The sequence below is a fragment of the Cnephaeus nilssonii genome (assembly GCF_951640355.1).
Source record: "Cnephaeus nilssonii genome assembly, chromosome: 8".
Taxonomy (NCBI): domain Eukaryota; kingdom Metazoa; phylum Chordata; class Mammalia; order Chiroptera; family Vespertilionidae; genus Cnephaeus; species Cnephaeus nilssonii.
In genome coordinates this window covers 58,587,819-58,610,004 of record NC_137079.1, presented here as the reverse complement: position 1 = coordinate 58,610,004, position 22,186 = coordinate 58,587,819, and the positions used below count along the sequence as shown (strand labels likewise).

Sequence of the window (22,186 nt, the reverse complement as noted above, 5' to 3'; positions counted from 1 at the left end):
ACTGCTTCAGGAGAACCCAGATGGCAGTGTAGGCAAACACCTGGACTCGCTGCCTCCCACAGCCACATCAAAACTACAACTAAAATACAGAACAACCATCATCCAGAACTGCCTGAAAGCTGGCTGAGTGGAAGTCCTACATCTAGGGGAGTAAAAAAGTAAGCACACTGAGACTGGTAGGAGGTGCGGAGGCATGGAATGGGCTGGTCTGGCACCCACGTGAGCCGCCTTTTTAATCAGGAGGGAGATCGTATTCTTTGTATTATCTTCTTCCTTCCATGAATTTGGAAAAGGTGCTTTAATTTAATTTTAAGAGTTAGACAGAGGTCTCCTTTTTTCCCATACTATAAAAGCTTTTTAGATATTGGCAGAGAACCAAGATGGCAGTGTAGGTAAATGCCTGTACTCGCTGCCTACCATAACCACATCAAAATTACAACTAAAATACAGAACAACCATCATCCAGAACCGCTGGAAAGCTGGCTGAATGGAAGTCTCTACAACTAGAGAAGTAAAGAAGAAAGCACACTGACACTGGTAGGAGGTGCAGAGACACGGAATGGGCTGGCCTGGCACCCATGTGGGCCGCTTTTTTAATTGGGAGGGAGATTGTCTCTGCAGAGGCTGCAGGGAGGAGGAAGAGTCCCAGCTCCACACCAGACCCCCAGCCAGAGCTGGGAAAAGAAGTCCCTATGGGCAGTAAGAACTACAGGCTGTAAAAACCAGTGCAGTTTGGGGCTGAGTGACACACAGGCTGCTGGAGACCCAGCTGCTCCTCTTAAAAGGCCGGCACCATAAATGGAATTTACAAGTTCCCACTTCCTCTGAGCTCCAGTGCCAGGCGAGGCTCTGGGGGACCCAGACTCATAAGAGGAGAAACTGGACTGTCTGGCATCTGGGCAGAAACTTGGGGGCAGCTTTCATCCAGATGGAGGTGCTCACAGCAATCATTGTTCCTACGCTGGGACCTCCCTGGTTGCAGCGCTGACTGGCAGCCATTTCTCTTTGCTCCGCCCTGGTGATTCCCTGAGACCTCACCCCACCCAATTTACAACCCACCTAAACTGTGCCCAGTGGCTCTGGCATATGAACGGCCTGTCCTTTCTCAGGCTAAAAACCTGTCAAACAAGCTGCAGGGAGCCCCAAACCTATGGAACAGACTATCAATAAAAAGGCCCAAGACCTGTACCAGCAACAGCACCAGCCTGTCTTGCTTCACAGCTAGGCCTCATCTGGGCCCTTCCAAACCTGATACAAAGAGGAGGAATCTGCAGATCTCTCTGTAGCTCCTGCTGGGTGGCTCCAGGCAGTGGCTGACTTTGCACCTCCCTGGAGACCCAAGAGCCAGTGTACCCAGTGGTCATTGTGAGACCATACCAGCTTACAACTCTTCACATCTATAAGCGACTCAAGGGGCAGACTCAGTGAGCACCAAAGCCCCACTGAAGCAAGTCCTGCTCCATAAGGGTGTCTCCTGCACAGCAGCTCTCCCACTGTAGTCACAGCTGGTTCCCATAGCCAGTTGGCTTGGAGGTCAATTCCTCCCATTGACACCAACAGCAATCAAGGCTAAACTACACCAAGACTGGGCACACAGCCCACAAAAGGGTGCACCTAGAGTGTCCACCTCAGGTGATTGGGGAGGCTGAACCACTGGGCCCCATAGGACACCTACTACACAAGGACATTCTATAAACTCAAGGAGACTGAACAGCTCTACCCAATACATAGAAAGTAACACAGAGAAGAAGCCAAAATTTGGAGACAAAGAAACATGTCACAAATGAAAGAAATGGAAGAAAGCAAACTACTGGATATAGAGTTCAAAACCACAGTTATAAAGTTACTCAAGAATCTTCTAGAAACCTCCAAGGGACTTAGTGAGACTTTTAAAGATCTTAGTGAGAAAGCCAAAAAAAAAAAAAAGGAAAAGCATACACTGACTGACATAAAGAATAATATACAAGGATTCAACAATAGACTAGAGGATCCCAAGAATCAAATTAATGATTTGAAATATGAGGAAGCAAAAAACACCCAACCAGAAGAGTAAAAGAAAAAAGAATCCAAAAATATGAAGATAGTTGTAAGGAGCCTCTGGGACAACTTCAAGCGTACCTACATCCGAATTATGGGGGTGCCAGAAGAAGAGAGAGAGCAAGATACTGAAAACCTATTTGAAGAAATAATGACAGGAAACTTCGCCTACCTGGTGAAAGAAATAAACTTACAAGTCCAGGAAGCACATAAAACCCCAAACAAGAGAAACCCAAAGAGGACCACACCAAGACACATCATACTTAAAATGCCAAGGGCAAAAGACAAAGAGAGAATCTTTTTTTTAAAAAAAAATATTTTATTGATTTTTTTACAGAGAGGAAGGAACAGGGATAGAGAATTAGAAACATCAACGAGAGAGAAACATTGACCACCTGCCTCCTGCACACCTCCTACTGGGGATATGCCTGCAACCAAGGTACATGCTCTTGACTGGAATCGAACCTGGGAGCTTTCAGTCCGCAGGCTGATGCGCTATCCACTGAGCCAAACCAGTCAGGGCCAAAGAGAGAATTTTAAATGCAGCAAGAGAAAAGTAGTTACCTACAAGGGAGTGCCCATACAACTGTCAGTTGATTTCTCAACAAACACTATGTGGGCCAGAAATGAGTGGCAAGAAATATTCAAAGTGATGACTATCAAGAACCTACAACCAAGATTACTCTACCCAGCAAAGCTATCATTTAGAATTGAAGGTCAGATAAAGGGCTTCACAGACAAGAAAAAGCTAAAGGAATTCATCACAACCAAACCAGCATTATATAAAATGCTGAAGGGTATTCTTTAAGAGGAGGAGGAAGAAGAAAAAAGTAAAGATAAAAAATATGAACAACAAAGTGGCAACAAATATATATCTATCAACAATTGAATCTAAAAATCAAACGAATAAAAAAATCTGATGAACAGGATAAACTGGTGAATGGAATAGAATGAGGGGCATAGAAATGGAACAGACTGACGATTCTCAGAGGGAAAAGGAGGTGAGGGGGGCCGTGGGAAGAGATTAGACAAAGATCTTATATGCATGTATGCATTACCTATGGACAATAGGGTGGTGAGGGCCTGAGGTGGGGTGGGAACTGGGTGGAGGGGAGTTATGGGGGGGAAAAAGAGGAACATCTGTAATAATTTCAACAATAAAGATTAATTAAAAAAAAAACTAAAAAAAAAAAAAGGAATAACTGCTTCAGATGCCACACTCACTAGCAACATAGCCCAAACTTTTTTTTTTCTGCCCTAGGGAAATATTAATTTATCTTCTTTTTCAGACTTCTGAGAATTAACTTAAGCACTATCCACCAGTGTTTACTTCTTCTCAATGCTGTCACACTGCCCTGCTTTAAGGAGATCTCAAATCTCTTTTGGAAGCACATGGGGACATGAAATTTGGTAGGTTACAAATTCCTGCAGATGTCTCATCTGAAGAATGCAATACTACTCTCTAAAACAAGCATGTTAAATTTGTCAGCCCACATGAATATTTTTTTGGCCCAGCCAATATAATGATGTGTAAGAAACATTTTAATAAAAATTTCATAACTTAATTTTTACAATATCCTGTTATACATAATTACTAATAATGAACTACAACATTTGCTAATGACTGATTACTATAATTGTGTTGCATTCATTTCCCTTACACGCAGGTGCACCATTTGTCTCCACTAATACTAGCAGTGAACATTTTAGCAGCTGATTGCCACGTCATTAGTCTTGTACTGACTTGTTTGGTGTGTACAACAGGAAATATTTATCTTCAGAGAACATGAAAAATAGGTTTATTTGTGTTACACTTACTAATTTGTGTAGTTATTTAGTGTCTGGTAAGTTAATATTCAAGAAAAAATATCAATTTTTATTAAAATGTTCTATTACTTTATGTTAACAATTACTCATTTATTTCAGCCCTTTGTATTCAGCATATCTCTTTCGAAATAAACCTATGTTTCTATGAAAATTTAAGCTTTTGTTTTTTTTTCTGCTGCACTCATAAACTTAAACCTTGTTCATTTGGCCCGTGTTAGCCTTTGAGTTTGACATGCTTGCTCTAAAAGATTCTGCCCCACCCCACCGCAGGCACAAACTTTTTGCTTTTTAAAAAAGTAAGATCTGTAAACCTAGTGAGTATGCTATAGGGCTCTATTTTTGGACAACTGGGCCATACAAAAAGTAATAGGGAGGACCTTGTCTTAAAAGGACCTCAGTCTATCACAGCATAATGCCAACATTAAACTTACTGTGAAAGCTATGGTAAATACACCATTAAAAAGATAATATAGTGACATATATGGAAAGTTAGCCCTTTCTAACCCGTATATCCTGAGCTTCCTAACTGATAACAAAAACAAGTGATAAAGAACATTTAACAGGGAATATTAATAATCACTATACTTATTTTGTAATTCAAAAAACCTTCATGCTTTTTAAAATAAATATTTGGTGAAAATAATATGGATTAGGCTGACCTATTTATTCAAACCTATTACTGAAAAAAGAAAATGCAAGGATATAGAACAAATGAAAAAAACCTACCCTAGTTGTTGCAATACATCTTACTGGAGATCTAAATTCTTCCTCCATCTTGGTCAAGGCAATGATGGTTTCTGCAATGGCATTTTTTGTCACTCGGGACCATGCTTCGGAGAGATGACCCTATTGAGCAGGACACAATAATTTAACAAGCAACCAGAAATGTATAGTCATAGTAGCAAATTCTACTCTCTGAAATAACATCTCTCACCCATAAGGAAAGATTTATTTAATGGAATTTTAATCAAGGGGCATAGTTTTGAAATGAAAATTCTTTACCACCCTCTAAAAAATTCAACTTCTAATCACTATTTTGATGATACAAAATCAAAGTAAATAAATTAGATTCTCAATACTCTATAGAGTTCAAGGGTATTTCCTTTTACATTTTGATAAATATACAACAGAAGTACTAAGGTTTCTATGCTTGAGAAATTTTTTATTATGCAACCTTGTTGCTTAACATGAAATTTATATAGCTAATGGCTTTAGATAAGTATTACTGGAACCCAAGAGCATAAATGGGTTCAAATTACAACTATCTTAATTTGATTTTTACCAATCATATCACTTTTAATTTATTTTATTTATTTATTCTTTTTTCCCAATCACCAGCACTTTTTAATTGCTATAGAATTTAGATGTTCCTAAACAGTTTTCCTAAATATTTCCATCTAGTGAACCTATTGAGAAAGCCTATTTGAGAAATGAAAAAATTCTCCATTTCTCTGATTGAGGAAATGTCCATGCTGTTGGGAAAGTGATAGGATTTTATATTTCCTCAGAATAGCTTTTCTTATCTCATATCCATGTTCTATCAATCTTTTAAGGAGCAGTTCAAATTTCTCCTCCATCAAAATGGCCTGTCATCTATTCTACCTCTTAGGAATCTATAATCCGAGTATCTTGCCCCCCTCAGGCTGAACTCCTGGATATAATGGAATGTAAGGAAACTAATGTTATGGAGCACCCAGTAAGAGCAAGGCACTCTAATAAGTAATTCCCTTTCCACACTCCCAGATCTTCCCACAAAGCCAACATCTAAAGACAGTGGTGTCGGACATTAATAAAGAGGAGTGGTCTAGCTGGTGTGGCTCAGTGGATTGAGTGTTGTCCTATGCACCAAGAAAGAGGTTGCTGATTCTATTCCTGGTCAGGGCACAGGCCCAGGTTGTGGGCTCTGTCCCCAGTAGGGGGCATGCAGGAAGCAGCTGATGATGTTTCTCTCTCCTTGATGTTTCTATCTCTCCTTCTCTCCCTTTACCTTCCTCTCTAAAATCCATAAAAACATATTATAAAAAATATTATAAAAAGGAGTACAATTTTTATAAACCATGAAAACTGAAGAGGAGAAATGTCCACTTTGGGGAACTCATTTTTTTCCTTTTTGTTTCAGAATCAGGCTAAATTTTAGGGTTCAAAGAATATATACTTATTGTTTTAAATTCTTGGAAGACTTATGCTACAATTCTCAAGTAAATGAACTGGGAAGCTTTAAATGAACATAATTTACACAACGGACAAATTTATAACTAAAAGATAAATGGTGCAACAGTTAACCTATTAAACAGAGCCTTTAGGTAAACCAAAATAATACTAATGTACTTCTATTAATTCAGTAAAATAAGCTGCTTGTTTTGTTAATAAGATTTCTACTGCATTTCACTGACAAGGAATAGGAGGATGGGAACTTACTGCTGCCATATCCTTAATAAGTTTAATGATAATCTCTGAGATCTGAGTAGGAGTTGAGCCTTTCATCCACCAATGACTTTCACCTCGTCGAATATAACTACAAAGAAAAGTCAGCATTTGCAAACCAGTCAGTGATAGTTACAGATGAATTAGATGAAAACTATTATTTCAATATGTAGCATTTTAATTGTTTAAATGATCCAGTCAAGTAAAGCCTTTTCAAAGAATATTAATCAACACATTACCCATTACCTGTGTCTTCAACATCAAGAGAGTAGCTATTCTAATATGTGCTTCCTTTGAAATAATTGTTTATATATTATTCATGTATGCATCTTCTAGAACAGTGCTATTCAATGTATATCCATAGTCCACAAACTCTCTGTCCACATAGAGATAATAAAGAGCTTGCACCAGAATATGTCAACTACATCACTGAGTAAACTACTGTTGAGTTCAGTTGGCATTTCTTTCCTTAGCAAGTCTATGGAGATAAAGGAAGCAATATGCTGATTTACATTCTGAAGTTTTTTGCTTAATATCATGGATTGTCTCTTTTACTAGCATGTTCCCAATTTTCTGATGTAACACACATTTCTGGAATAAACACTTGCATATCTGTGCACATGTATGGATACCTTTGATGGAAACAATTGTAGAAGTAGAATTGGTAGGTCAAAAGAAATGCATATTATAAATATGGTGATATGCTATGAAATTGACATCCAAAAAGACTGTAGCAATCTACATTACATTAATAAAAAATGCCTATTTCTTAATAATGCTGCCAATGCAAATATATTCTCTATTGTTTTATCTATATTTCTCTGATTACCAGTGAAGTGTCTTTTCATTTGTTTCCTGGCATTTGTAATTTTTCTTCTCTGAACTCACTTTTCTTGTCATTTATCAGTTGTCTTTTTCTCATTGATTTGTAGTCATTCTTCTAATATTATGCCTAATAATTCATTGTCCACTATATAGATGTTAAATATTTTTTCCAAGTTAGTGGCTTGGAAATTGTCTATCAATTAATTTTCATTTTTATGTAGTCAAATCTGTGAATCTTTTCCTCTCTGACTTTGGGGTTCTGTGTTTCATTTAAAGTTTTCCCAAATTGAAGATTACAAAAATATTCTTCTATGATTTGTCCTTGTAGAATTAAAAGAAATATATATAAAACTCTAATTATTCTTGTTTATTTTTGTATATGGTGTGAGGTAAGGGCCTATAATTATTTTTCTACTTGGGATTTATCCCAAGGTCATATATTTTGCAGACTCTTTTCCCCACTAAGCCCAAAATGACTTTTATATACAGCATTCTTTTTTTTATACATGGGTCAGTATATATGGCTTTTATTTGGTGAATAAGCAAATAAGGTAGAATTTGACATGTCTTAATTCTCCAAACAGTAGCTCATTCTGTTCTATTTTAGTATAAAACAGCCACAATGACCAACCTGGAATTGAAAATCATTGGAAGGGTAACTGTTGTAACGCCTTTGCCCACGGTGGTTCCAGCTGTTCCTGTGATGGTGGTTCCTTTGGCTTTGAGCTGTACTGTGAGGGCTTTGGCAATGCATCCTAGAAACATGTCCAAAATACCTAGCTTATTCCAATCTCCTTTCTCTGTTGAGTGAATGATATCACTGATATCTGCCGGGGGGAGAGATTTCACTCCTATGATGCTGGCCAGACGATTAGGCGTCACTTCAGGCAATACTCGTCTTAGTAAGGAGGTCACCTGGTAAGAAAAAGAAAAGGAAAGAATTCCATTTAAAGATTGGTGTTTTAATGTTTCCAACTTTTTAAATGAACATAGCTGCCATTCTATGACTTCAAATATTTGAGAAGCACAGAAATATGATTTCAACACTATTTTTTAAAAATTTCCCAGATGGTAATTACCACTTCAGGGCAGCAAGAAAAAAAGATGTCTTTTATTTGGTTAGGATTAAGGGAAAATTCAATTGTAGATCTCAGGGTAATAAGAAACTCATAGCCAGAACACTCTTATCACAACAGCACATTAGTAAAATAAACTGTATTTTCCTCTTCCATATAATCATCACAATGAGTTAAAAATAAAAAGCATGAAGTTAAAATACAATCCAAAAACCTAAAACATAACAAAATAAAACAAAACTGATAAAGTACGGTACTTTACTAGTTTAATTTTCAACAATGTTTCAAGTAAGAAAATAAGCCAAAAGGGTAGTGGTATGATCAGTCACCTGTCTCTGGACTCGAGGGGATGCTGTGTGGAGCAGTGAGAAGAGATCCTGGAGCAGAGTTAGCTGCTGAGCCAGATACTGCCGGCCCACATTAGAGCCACTCAATGCTAAAACCATAGAGAGCAGTTCAAAGCAGTAAGCATCAGAGGAGGCATCTTCATCACTGGGCTGAGAATTGGCATTTTCTTTGCTTGATATGGCATGTTCCCATTCTTCACGAACTCTGGTGGCTTCCATGCGAATAGCCTGGACTATGTGAGCACATACCTATTTAAAAGGTGACATAGCAACATAAGGAAAACATAAAAACATATTTGTAAGTTTGATTTACTACTCCTAGTTTTCTTATAAAAAGACAAGAATACCAGTATAGTTGATACTCAACTTAATACTCTTCCTCCCAGTTAATTCTATATCATACCATTCTCTCAACTCGTCTTAAAAAACATTTTTTTTAAAAAAACTAGGAGAACCATGATTAAAAATCTGAATATCTAAATCAACTGATATGGAGAATCTACTTATATACAAGTTACTAATGCCCCTGCCTATCGTTTAAGATAGAGATTTTCAACTGGTGTGCTGCAAGAATTTTTAAAACATGCAATACCTGACTATTTAGTCAGGGGCACTCACCTCTTTTCCCTTAGATTGCCAAATAAAAATATAACAGCTACACAACAATAGCTGTTTGGTGTGAATAAATCAAAATTATACCTATTTTTTTGTTAGATCCACAAATAATACATATTTTGGTGTGCCACAGAATGTTAGTAATTAATTTATGTACGCCACAAGATGAAAAAGGTTGAAAATTGCTGGTTTAAGACCTCAAACACAAATTACCATATTTTATCACTTCTAGTAACTCCATTGTAACATTTAAATTCATAATGTATTTTATAATTAATGGCATTCACAACTTAATACGCAGCAAATTTTCTTTTTAAGTGATATATAAAATAACAGTACATTTTATAACTAAGATTCAACAAAAAGCTGTTAAAAAGAGATAAAGCACAAATAAAGTTGTCATTTATTTAATGGTATTTAAAGTTAAAATAATGGGATAATTTATTTTTTTAAAATATATTTCTGTTGATTTTAGAGAGGGAGGGAGAGAAAGAAACATCAATGATGAAAGAGAATCATTGATTTGCTGCCTTCTGCATGCCTCCCACCAGTGATCAAGCCTGGAACCCTGGCATGTGCCCTGACCAGGAATGAAACCATGAATCCCTGGTTCATAGGTCAACATTCAACTGCTGAGCTAGACTGGCGGGTCAATAATGGGCTAATTTAAAACCAATATTTTACTTGACTTTTGAAGGGCTAATTTTTATGTTATTTGGGCACATTTGAACAATGTCATGCTACTTCCCAACCTTCTCACAATTAAAAATATTAACACTGGTTTAGTTAATATAATTGCTCAGCAAAATAAAAAAAATCAGGCAACAAAAAAAAGGTGGTTAAAGGAACACAGGACATGCAAATGAAATCTGATATAGTTGGGCATTTGTCACCAAAATGAAATAATCTACCTGAAAATAAATAACAAAGAGCAGCAAAGTAGGAAAGTTAACACTCAAAAGGACTCTTTAAAGTGATGCAGGTATGCCAATCTACTCTTTTCTCTCTAGAAAAAGGCAGATATATTCTGCAGGATCTATAAAAGAGTCAGCATAAGAAAGCCTTCATAGATTTTGGAAAATAATAAAAAACTGATGAAGACAATGAAATGGATCTGAACCAACCTGTTTTTGTAAGTTAGTCAGTTTACTCCTGCTGAATATGATTCCAACCATATGTTCTTTCAGGTCGGCATCTGACGTTGCCTTTACATAGAAAAAGGAAAAAGAAAAAACAAGCTCTTTGAATAAAATTCGTACATTTGACATTTTAAGTTATCAAAATAAAACATGTGGGACTACATCACACTAAAAAGCTCTGCACAGCAAAGGAAACCATCAATAAAATGAAAAAGCAACCTAATGAATGGGAAAAAAAATCTGCAAATCATGTATCTGTTAAGGGACTAATCTCTAAAATACAACTCAATAGCAAAAGAACCAAACAACTGATTAAAAAACAGGTAGATCTGAATAGACATTTTTCCAAAGAAGACATACAGATGATGACCAACAGGTACATGAAAAGGTACTCTACATCACTAATCATCAGAAAAATACAAATCAAAACCATGAATGAGATGCCACCTCACCCCTGTTAGAATGGCTATTATGAAAAAGACAAGAATAACAAGTGTTGGCAAGGATGTGGAGTAAAAGGAACCTTTATGCACTGTTGTTGGGAATGTAAATTGAATATGTGTGTGTGTGTGTGTGTGTGTGTATACATATACATATATATTATTATTTAATCTTCCCAACAACTCCATAAGGTAAAATCTGATGTTCTGCCTATTTTACAGGTAAGAAAACTGAGACAAGGCACTCTTTTGCTTAAAGGCTCTTTAAGACAGGAACAAAACTACCAACCATCTTGGAATTAACTGATATTTATAGAACCCCATCACAGAACAAAAACAGAGCTCCTATTTTTTTCAAGTTCATATGGACATTCACTAAAACATATCATATTATGAGCCAGAAATAAATTTTAACAATTTTCTTTTCGTTCTATTTATTAATTTATTTATTAAATATTTTTATTGATTTCCGAGAGGAAGGGAGAAAGAGATAGAAACATCGAATCATTGATCGGCTGCCTCCTGCATGCCCACTACTGGGGATCGAGCCTGCAACCCGGGCAGGTGCCCTTGACCAGAATCAAACCTGGGACCCTACAGTCTGCAGGTGGATGCCCCACTAAGCCAAATCAGCTAAGGCTTAACAATTTTAAAAGGACCAAAATTATACAAAGTATATATTTTTATCACAATGGAATTAAACTAGAAATTAATATAGAAAGCTATGAAGGACATCCCCAAATATCTAGAACTTAAACAAAATACTTCTAAATATCTATCCAGGAGCCAAAGAAGAAATCAAAATGGGAGTCAGAAAATATTTTGAACTGAATAAAATGGGGGAAAAAAAAGCCACACACACACACACACACACACACACACACACACACACCACATCAAAAATTGTGACACTCAACTAAAGCAGTAGTTAGAAGAAAATCACAGCATTACTTGAGAAAAGAAAGGTGTCAAGTCTATGCTCTATGTTTGGGTATTATAAAACTAGAAAAAAGTCAAACCCAAAGTAAACTCATCTGTTTACTTTGATGAATAATAAAAGAAGATATACCACCACAGATTCTACTGATATTAAAAGGATAACCAGCGTATATAATGAACAACTTATGCCAATAAACTCAGAAAATTAGATGAAATGGACAAATTACATAAAGAACTACCATAGCCCCACTCAAGAACAGTAGATAACTTCAATAGCCCTGTATCAATTAAAGAAAGTAAATTTGTAGAATAATTTTTTTTGCTACTTAAAATACTAGCTAAATCATACAGAAACAAATGAATTTCCTTATTTTTTAACTTTTCTCATAATTTGTGGGTTTTTAAAATTAGCATTACTGAGATATAGTTCACATACCATACTATACCATGTCATTTGAAATGTGCAATCAATGGTTTATAGCATATTCACAGATATGTGCAATCCTCACCACAGTCAACTTTCGAACACTTTCATCATCCCAAAAGAAACACTGTACCATTTAACAACCACTCCCCTAGTTTACCTTCTCTTTTACTAAAGAAAAATGAAATTCATATAAACTAATATTATATATCTATTAACAGACATAATATATGGATTATTTTACTGAATAAAAGAAAATACAAAAAGAGAAATATGTGACAATATCCATTATGACTAAATTTCTTAACAAGCCAGGAAGAAATAGAAGAAAATATCCTCAATCTGATTAAGAGCATTTACAAAAAAATCTATAGCTAACATCACATGTAATGGTGAAAGACTGAATGCCTTCCTTTTAATATCCAGAGAAGGCAAAGATGTCTGATCCTAACACTTCTATTCAACATGGTGCTGAAGGTCTTCAACATTCCAAAGATACAAGAAAAATTTAAAGCATATAGATTGGAAAGGAAGAAGTAAAGCCAACTCTCGCAGAATACATGATTGTCTATGAAGAAAATCTCAAAGGTTTCACAAAAAAGCTTCAAGAGTAAGTAGATTTAAGATCACAGGATGTAATTCAATACACAAAATTCAACTATATGCTAGAAATGAACAACTGGAAAGCAAGAAGAAAACACCATTTACAATTGCATAAAAACCATAAAATGTTTAGGGAATAATTTAATAAGATGTGTATAAGACCTGTACACTGAACTACAGCACATTGCTAACAGAAATTGAATAAGATCCAAATAAATGGAGAGACTATATCATGCTTGTGGATAAAAGCACTCAATATTATTAAGATACTGATTCTCTCCAAATTAACTTATCAATTTGGTACAATTGCAATCAATATACAAAAATATTTTTTGGGGGCAGGAGGGGAACTGACAAACTAATTTTAAGCTTTATATGGATATGCACAGGACCTAGAAAACAGCACTGAAAGAGAACCAGGTTGGAATCTGATTCCATGATTTTCTATACAGCTGCAATAATCAAAACAGTCAGATGGTGGTGTAAAATTACATATACACACTAGAGGCCAGGTGCATGAAATCTGTGCACTTGTAGGGTCCCTAGGCCTGGCTGGTGATCAGGGCTGATCAGGGCCTCCCTTCCCCAGCTGCTGGCCGGGGCCTTCCTTCATTCCGTGCCGCCCCCTGGTGGTCAGCGCACATCACAGTGAGCGATCAAACTCATGAGGGGACACTTTGCATATTAGGCTTTTATATATATAGAGGATATGAAATAGAACAGAGAATCCAGACAAATTAACTTAAAATGTATATAGTTCTAAACAAAATAACTAAAACTCTGTTTCTAGAAGAAAATATGGTAAAAATATTTGTGACTTTACATTTTATATAAGACACAAAAATCATGAGTCATTTAGAAAAAATACAGTGGACTTCATTAAACAGAACTTCTGCTCTCTGAAAGATAAGCTTCAAAGTAGGAGAAAATATTTGAACACACAGGACCTATAGCCTGAATATACTTAATATATAAAGGAATTTTATAACCCAATAATAATACAAATAACCCAATATAAAAACATGAGTGAAAGATCCAAACAGATGCTAAACTAAAGTGGTTGACAGGATCTAGGCATGAGATGAGGGGACTGACTACAAAGAAGCATGAGAAATTTTGGGAGTGATGTACTTTAAAACTTGGTTACAGTGATGATTTCAATGCTGTATACATGTTGGTCAAAATTCATCAAATGATACAGTTGCAAAGGATAAAATTTTTCTGTGTAAACTTTACTTAAAAAAACTGATGTAAAGTTATTCTCTTAAAAATTATGTTATTTCATAGGCATCCAACTGCTGGTATAATATTTTCTATTCAATCGTAACAGCCCAATATATACTCTCCGAATAGCCCAGCCTCTCCAATGAACTCTTGAGCCCATCTTCCCGATTAATCTAACTTTCAACCATTCTCTTTCAAGTCTAACTCATGTCCAATATTCTCTCAAGAAGCCTTCTCTGATCACTCCAAGGCACAATGGTCTATCTCAATGTACTCTGAAATCCTATCACAAGTGCAATTCTTTCACATATTTAATAAGTTAAGTATATACTAAATAGTATCCTTGTTGATTTATTGGGGGCACAGGGGCTTAATATTTAGGACAGAATGCAAGTTTTTTTGAGGCCAGTTCTCAAGGTTTTAAAGGACAGAATTGCCACTTGCTAAAATTTAGTTGGTTTCATGAGTAGTTACACAGTCTTGGAGTCTTTAAAATGTTATCTGCAAAAGATGCTGAGAGGAAATTACCTGTTTATGAAATCTTATTTTTTTACAGACCCCAAATAGAAAAATGTGGATGATTCAGAAGGCAGCGTTAAACTAGGTAAATCCTTGAAATTATCTTTCAAAGGGCTGCCAAGATGGTTATTTGTAACATCTAAAGACACAAAAATAATGAGGTTAATCAGAGTTGACTTCCTGTTTTGGAAACGAGTGAGGTTTTCCTTTTAGGTACAGTGCTTTTGACCAAATTAAGTAACGCAACTGCATTTTAGAAGAAATTTCAAGAATAGTACTAAGAACAGGTTATACCAATAAAAATTTACTCAACACATGGGTGTTTATGCCATGGTGGATACAAAGACAAACAAGACATGTACTTGGTCTTTAAGAGACTACGATTCAGTAGAAGACAAGATAAAACATGTATACAAGTAAGCATAACAAGTGAGAACCAAGAGACACATAGAGGTTACTATGAAGTTTAGCAGAGGCTAAATATTTAGTTTAGAGAAAACTACGTTGTGTTTGGGGAAAAGCATAAAGAAAGTTCATGGAGAAAACGATCTTTAGACTAGACTGTGAAGACAGAGAAATGGAAGGAGAAGATGACTGATGGTATACTGCACAGTAAATGACTAAGTTAATTTTAGAAATGCTAACATTTGAAAACAACAGCCCAAAGTATAGAGTAAATTTTGTTGCTACTTAAAATACTAGCTAGATCACACATGAATAATGAATTTCTTTTGATAGTTCCTTTATCTTCTAATTAAAGTAAAAAATATGAACTGCACATAAACTAATTATTACATATCCATTAAAATACACAGCAATACATGGATTATTTCACTGAACAAAAGAAAATGAAAAAGGGAAATAAAATATTTTTAGAATACAAATAAATACATTGTATACTTTTTCCTCTCCTTCAGGTGATGACAACAGTGCTTTTTCCTCTTGTTCAGGGGTGGGTTCAGCATCTCCAGAGATGAGTTTTCCAAATACCTGACGAAGAAGACAAGGGTATGCAAAGAAATTAATGGCAGGAATTACCACGGTGAAAGGTAGAAGGCTCATCAGCTGATTGTGTGCTGGCTTTATTAATATTACCATGTTATTTCTGCTCTGCACCAATACTTTTCAGAATTATGAAGGTAAAGTGAAATACAGGAGTTTAGGATATGAGACGAAAAATGGGCCACATTTGTAGCCAGCAATCTCTAGTAAGTTCTACAAAATATTTTGTCAACCCTCTTGGTATTTTTGTTGAAATAATATATCCTGTGCTGGAATTCGCAGGAAGGACACCCACCTGTGACGTGATGAGTCTGAACACTCGCAGAGTCTCAGCTTCACAGTTCCTCTGTTGGGCCACACTGGCTGAAATCTGGCCAGCAATTTTTGTGCTTTCGCCATCCTTCCAGCCCAAGACCTTTACTTGTCGAACCCTCAGTGTATTTTCTGGGCCCTTTAATTCAATTTTGATGATGTGATTATCCCCTCCTGGAAGTTCACTTGTTATCCAACCAATGTGCCTGGAATCCAGATCAACCTGGCAGAGCAGAAAGGGGACAGAAACCTGACACAGCTGTATCACTTTTTATCACTGTCCTAGACTTAGCACGAGTAAGAGCACAAATACACATAATTATACCAAGAGTAAAGTTTTCTAGGTAATTTCACACTGATTATCTTATTTAAACTTTGTCAGGATAAGTAATACTATAGTAGCTGTTATACAGATGAAGAAAGTATGGTTAACACAGTAGAAGGATTCTCACTAAGGGATGGAATTGAGAATTAAAATGCACAAGTTTCAGAAGTGAAACCATTACATACAATTTATATGACTGTACTTTATCTATACTGACCATAAGTCGAAACACTCACAATGAGGTTCTGTTTTGTGCATTTTCACATTAAATCCACTTAAAGATAAGCATTTTGATGTGCAGTTACCTATGTTTTACTTTTTTAAAAAATTATGTAAGTAACTTCATATTTGTGATTATTTTACTACTAGAGGCCTGGTGCATGAATTCGTGCATGGGTGGGTCCAGCCAGCCAGCCCCAATGGGGGCCCATTAGGAGGGGCCGGCGGAGGGGGGGGGGGCGGGGCGGGGGAGAGGGACTGTGAGCGGTTGGCTGGCCAGCTCCGCCCTCTATTGGGGTGTTGGGGGCCGATCAGAGGCAGGGCTGGCCAGGGGTTGGGGGACTGATTGGGCCCAGATCAGGATGGCTGGCTGCTGCAGTGCGCATCATAGCCATTGGTCGTTCTGCCATTCCAGTCACTGGGCTTTTATTTATTTATTTTAAATATTTTTTTTATTGATTTCAGAGAAGAAGGGAGAGGAAGAGAGAGATAGAAACATCAATGATGAGAGAATCATTGATTGGCTGCCTCCTGCACGCCCCCTACTGGGGATTGAGCCTGCAACCTGGGCATGTGCCCTCAACCAGAATCGAACTCGGGACACTTCAGTCTGCAGGCTAATGCTCTAGCCACTGAGCCAAACCAGCTAGGGCTGGGCTTTTATATATATAGATATTTCATTGAGAATATAACCTTTTATCAAAGATTAAATTTCAATGCACTGTGAAATGGTTTTTGACACTCTTCACTTGATAAAATGAAAATTGTTCTTAGGTCACTTGACATCCAAGAAATAATCCAAGGTGTCTATATTACTTATATTATAGACATCTAATTTGATATAATTTTAATTGATGTCAATATCCTAAAAAGAGCATTATGTAGAAGCAAATACTATCTCAATGAATAAGATTATTTCCCCAAATTCTTTTTAAAAAAATATGTTTTTATTGATTTTTAGAGAGAGGCAGGGAGAGGGAGAGAGAAACATCAATGGTGAGAGAGAATCATCCATTGGCTGTCTCCTGCATGCTCCCTACTGGAGATAGAGCTCCAAACCCAGACATGTTCCCTGGCAGGGAATTGAACCGTGACCTTCTGGTTCATGGGTCGAGGCTCAACCACTGAGTCACATCGTTTGGATTCCCCAAATTCTTTAACAATTTAAACAAAAATTATTGTTTGTTTAATCCAAAATCTCAATTCATTCTTTCAATATGATTAAAAACCAACAACAAATGGTCAGTGTCCATGGGACAAAGTAGCTATAGAAGAACAGCTCTGATAAAATTTCTCCCATCTAAGTTTATAATCTCAGATATATTCCCAGATAAAATCTAACCTGTTTCTAGAGTTGGTTTGTAAATTTACTTGCAAACTAGATGCAGTTGCAATATTATAAGTGGCAGATTTTCAGAGGACAACAACCTGTTTTAACCCGAAGTGTAGGTGAATTCAGGTGTCAATTGTGAATCAAATCCTATCTAATATGCAAATTGACCATACCTCCACTACACCTATAGACCACGCCCACCAGCCAATCAGGAGCTAGTATGCAAATTAACCCAACCAAGATGGCTGTGGCCACGGAGCGAGCAGGAGGCTTGGTTTTCCCCGGTAATGGAGGGAGCCAAGCTTTCCGCACACCCTGGACGGCCTAGGCCTCCACTCAAGGCTACAAAGTTTCAATTACAGAAGATAAATAAATCCCAACAAAAATGGCTGCAGCCCCGGAGCGAGCAGGAGGCTTGGCTCTGCTGAAGGCTACAAAGTTTCAACTATAGAAGATAAATAAATCCCAGATACCAGGGCCTCCGCTTGGGTCGCTGGGGGAGCGTGGCCAGCCTGCAAACCACCACAGGCCCCTCGCCCAGGCTGCCCCACGCCCCAAGGGAACCCCCACCCTGATCCGGGATACCCTTCAGGGCAAACAAGCTGGCCCCCCCACCCGTGCACCAGACCTCTAGCCTATCTAATAAAAGAGTAATATGCAAATTGACCATCACTCCAACACACAAGATGGCTGCCCCCATGTGGTCAAAGATGGCCATCACAAGATGGCCAGCAGGGGAAAGCAGTAGGGAGGGACCAGGCCTGCAAGGGAGGGCAATTGTGGGCGATCAGGCCTGCAGGGGAGGGCAGTTAGGGGTGACCAGGCCTGCAGGGGAGGGCAGTTAGGGGTGACCAGGCCTGCAGGGGATGGCAGTTAGGCATCAATCAGGCTGGCAGGGGAGTTGTTAGGGGTTGCTGGCAGGCAGAAGCGGTTAGGGACAATCAGGAAGGCAGGCAGGTGAGCAGTTGGGAGCCAGAAGTCCGAGATTGTGAGAGGGATGTCCAACTGCCCGTTTAGGCCCGATCCTACTGGGATCGGGCCTAAACGGGCAGTTGGACATCCCTCAAGGGGCCCCAGATTGGAGAGGGTGCAGGCTGGGCTGAGGGACACCACCCCGCCCGCCCGTGCACGAATTTTGTGCACTGGGCCTCTAGTCTATGATAAATTAGGGTAATATTGGGTACAATTTTAGTACATGGATGGTTGTAACTATCCCTTTACATGGACCACCTGTCAATTCAGCATTTTTAAATAGATGATTTCTTATAATGCCAAAATTAGAACTCAACAATGGAGACTGAGAAGAAATTTCTCCCTAGGTAGCAAAACATTTAATGACAAAATTTTAATTACCTGCTTTATTCTGCACAAATCTTCTACTGCTTTTCCAGTTAAGAAGGTCATTGAAGTAACTTTATTCTAAAATAGACAATTCAAAATAGTTATTATGACATATTCCTTTTCCAGACTTTCCAACGATTTCTTACTGCCTACATAAACTTTCCTGTCTGTCTTTAATGGTCCTTCCCAACTAACCTCACTCCATTTGTCCAACCAACCATAATTTCTCAACTCCAGTAATTTCTTATTTTCACAAACTCTACCTTAAATCTCACATTTCAACTTTTCTCCATGAGCTCTGAGAGAGTTGCTTGCCCTTCCCCCTTTTCAGTCAAACTCTAAACATTTAAATTCTTTATCATGAAGTCTTTCAATAATTCTGCTTGTCACTCATGTCCCACTCTCTCTTTAAGTAAAAAGAAGGAAGACTTAACTAACAAATACTTGTGACTGTCACAATGTGCCATTATGAACTTGGAGAAGGATATATGAGAATGATGGGTTCTATCCCCTGGAGACTCTTGCTAAACCAGAGAAGGAACATTAACACAAAAAATAAATATCAAACAGTAGAAGCTCAAACTCTTTAGTGAAAAGAGTCATGCTGGCACTAGAGCCACAGATCTTAAGGTTAAATAAATTTTATGCAAAGTATATCAAGAAACAGATTAATATTACTTCCTTGGGGAGCTGCACACTTTAAGTGCTCTAGGCTGATGGAATTCAAATCAACATATGCTGGTCTATAAGGTACTCTGGTGGGCATGCTGGGGGACACAGAAGTACTATTAAGTGAGCCTCAAGGATGCATAACTTAGAGGAAATTTCTTAAAAGAAAAGCAGATGTCAGCTTACCTACTGAAACTTTTAAAATTGAAGAGTTAAGATGATCTCCTTTAAAAGGCAGACATTTCAAACTGATTAGAATCACTATTCTGAGGGAGAATATTTCCTGGCTTAAAATGGACCATGAATCAAAGATAAGTTTGTAATGAGCAGTGAGTTCTAATCAGAAAAATGTACTGATTTATTACACTTGACCTTCTAGTAAGGTAAGTTCATGATATATTAGCTACCTCCCTTTTTCTTAGCCAGCTCCAGAGAAGAACTGAATCTGCACTGATGGACAGGCATTAGAGTGGCTAAGAATGGAAGGAGTGCTCTGATTGCATACTGGACTTCTGTGGTTGGCATATTCCATCCAGGTTCTCCAAGACCCAATCCCCTACTCTGGCTCTTCCTGGAAAAGGAAATATGCAAATGGATGGGAGCAGCTTGGTAATGATCCAAGGAGATTCATTAACACTGTACCTGCTAACAAGGCACATCTATTTTGGGAGAAAATAATTCCAATAAATAACCTTCCTTAGGAATGGGGTTAAAAGTATGGGGATTTGGCAGTGGTTCTTTCTTCTGGGTTCTTATCACTCAAACAGGACTCTTTCCCCTTTGTTTAGTGCCTTGTAAAAGTGTGCTTCACCCATTTGAAACATATGGACAGGCAGGGCTAGGTAAAGTATAAATCATGATTACTTGGGTTAGTCCAGAAAGTCCCCTTACGCCCTCCATGACAGCTGGGGGTGAGGTTTAGGAACAGAAAGCTGTGACAGTATAGGTCAAAATGTATTAAGTGCCATCAGAGTAATGTACAAATAACTCAGAGAAGGGAAAGAGTAATTTTTTATAGAGGAGGTGCTGGGAGAGGCTTTCTGTGCTGGGTCTAGAGATGTGGAGGATATGAGAGAGTTTAAGGGGATGACTTCTAGGCCAAGGGGCTAGCTTAAACAAGGGCATAAAGGTAGAAAAGTATAGAGAAGACATTTATTTTGCTTAGATGTGGCCATGCTATATTTGTAATAAGACCTCTTTCTAGAATTGGTATTCCACAGTACCCCCAGTCATATTAATCTGTTGTTAGACTTACGGTTTCTTTGGTAAATACAAAATGCTGTGTGGTTGGTAAAGTTCCATCTTTTTGCTAAACTCAGAAATGACAGTACACGATTACTGACTGTCTGAAAAGAACCAATGTGCCACAATTAAATTTCCCTTCTTACCCCAAGATCTCGGGAATTGTCCACGTGAACAGAAACATAGCGAGCATTGATTCCTTTTACACAGTTGATGGTGATGTTCTTAGTTTTGTTTTTATCCTCATCTCCTGATTCCCAAAAGGTTTCTGTGGAACCATCTGTCAAACTGCCAATCATGGCAGGCCGGCTTGAAGTTTTTATGTCAACAATGCTGGTTAAGTCCTTTAAGCACATTACTATGCATAATTCCTACCGGAAACAATTATAAGTAATTATAATACTCAAATGGAAATCTGCCCTGATAATAAATCATGAGATAAGAAATAATACGCTGTTGTATAGTAACAGGATAATTGTTAAATGACTGACCTGACTCATAGCTTCAAAGCCAGATTGTATACTGATGCTAAAACTCTCTTCGCTATCTCCATCATCTGATTTTGACAAAATGTTGTTAATGTGATGAAATACATTGCTCTGATGGAGGAACTGGTGATCAGATTGCTTGAATTTCAGACTCCAGCATCTATAAAGACATAAGCAATATATTAAATAATTCTTTTTCAGGAATTTCTAAGAAATTCTAACATTTCAAGTAATCTTAATGATCTAGATAAAAATGGAAATTTAAAAACTCCAGGAAACAAAAACATTACTATTGGTGCTTTTATAAAGTAAAATTAATTTATAAGAAAAAATGGGATAAGTTCTAAGGCTGGTTCACTCATTTTAAATCTAGATAAACTAGAAGCCTGGTGCACGAAAATTTGTGCACTCAGGGAGGGGTGGATGTGTCCCTCAGCCTGGCCTGCACTCTCTTGCAATCTGGGACCACTCGGGGTGTGTGTGTGTGTGTGTCCAACTGACGGCTTAGGCCCACTCCCCCGGGGATCTGGACTAAGCTGGCAGTCAGACATCACTCTAGCAGCCCGGGGGGGGAGCAGGCCTAAGCTGTTAGTTGGACATCCTTAGTGCTGTTGCAGAGGTGGGAGAGGCTCCCGCCACAACTGTTATGTTGGTCAGCTTCTGGCTGAGCAGCACTCCCCCTGTGGAAGCACAATGACCACCCAGGGGCAGCTCCTGCGTTGAGCATCTGCCCCCTGGTGGTCAGTACACACCATAGTGACTGGTTGTTCCACCATTAGGGTCAATTTGCATATTACCCTTTTATTATATAGGATT

At 37.8% G+C, this 22,186-nt stretch overlaps 1 protein-coding gene across 13 annotated transcripts in view; it reads right to left on the bottom strand.

Moving 5' to 3' along the window:
- The window catches only part of MYCBP2 (MYC binding protein 2), a 293,536-nt gene that overhangs the window by 18,560 nt on the left and 252,790 nt on the right, over positions 1-22,186 (bottom strand). For 11 of the 13 annotated variants that reach the window (XM_079778973.1, XM_079778981.1, XM_079778978.1 and 8 more), the window contains 10 exons: positions 21,374-21,530; positions 21,029-21,253; positions 18,984-19,049; positions 15,737-15,976; positions 15,331-15,429; positions 10,276-10,356; positions 8,519-8,785; positions 7,745-8,028; positions 6,283-6,379; positions 4,591-4,710 (listed from right to left, as the gene is read on the bottom strand). In XM_079778973.1, the coding sequence (XP_079635099.1) occupies positions 4,591-4,710; positions 6,283-6,379; positions 7,745-8,028; positions 8,519-8,785; positions 10,276-10,356; positions 15,331-15,429; positions 15,737-15,976; positions 18,984-19,049; positions 21,029-21,253; positions 21,374-21,530 (1,636 nt within the window). The remainder of the gene's footprint in view (positions 1-4,590; positions 4,711-6,282; positions 6,380-7,744; positions 8,029-8,518; positions 8,786-10,275; positions 10,357-15,330; positions 15,430-15,736; positions 15,977-18,983; positions 19,050-21,028; positions 21,254-21,373; positions 21,531-22,186) is intronic. The other 2 variants (XM_079778980.1, XM_079778977.1) reach the window with 1 other exon arrangement.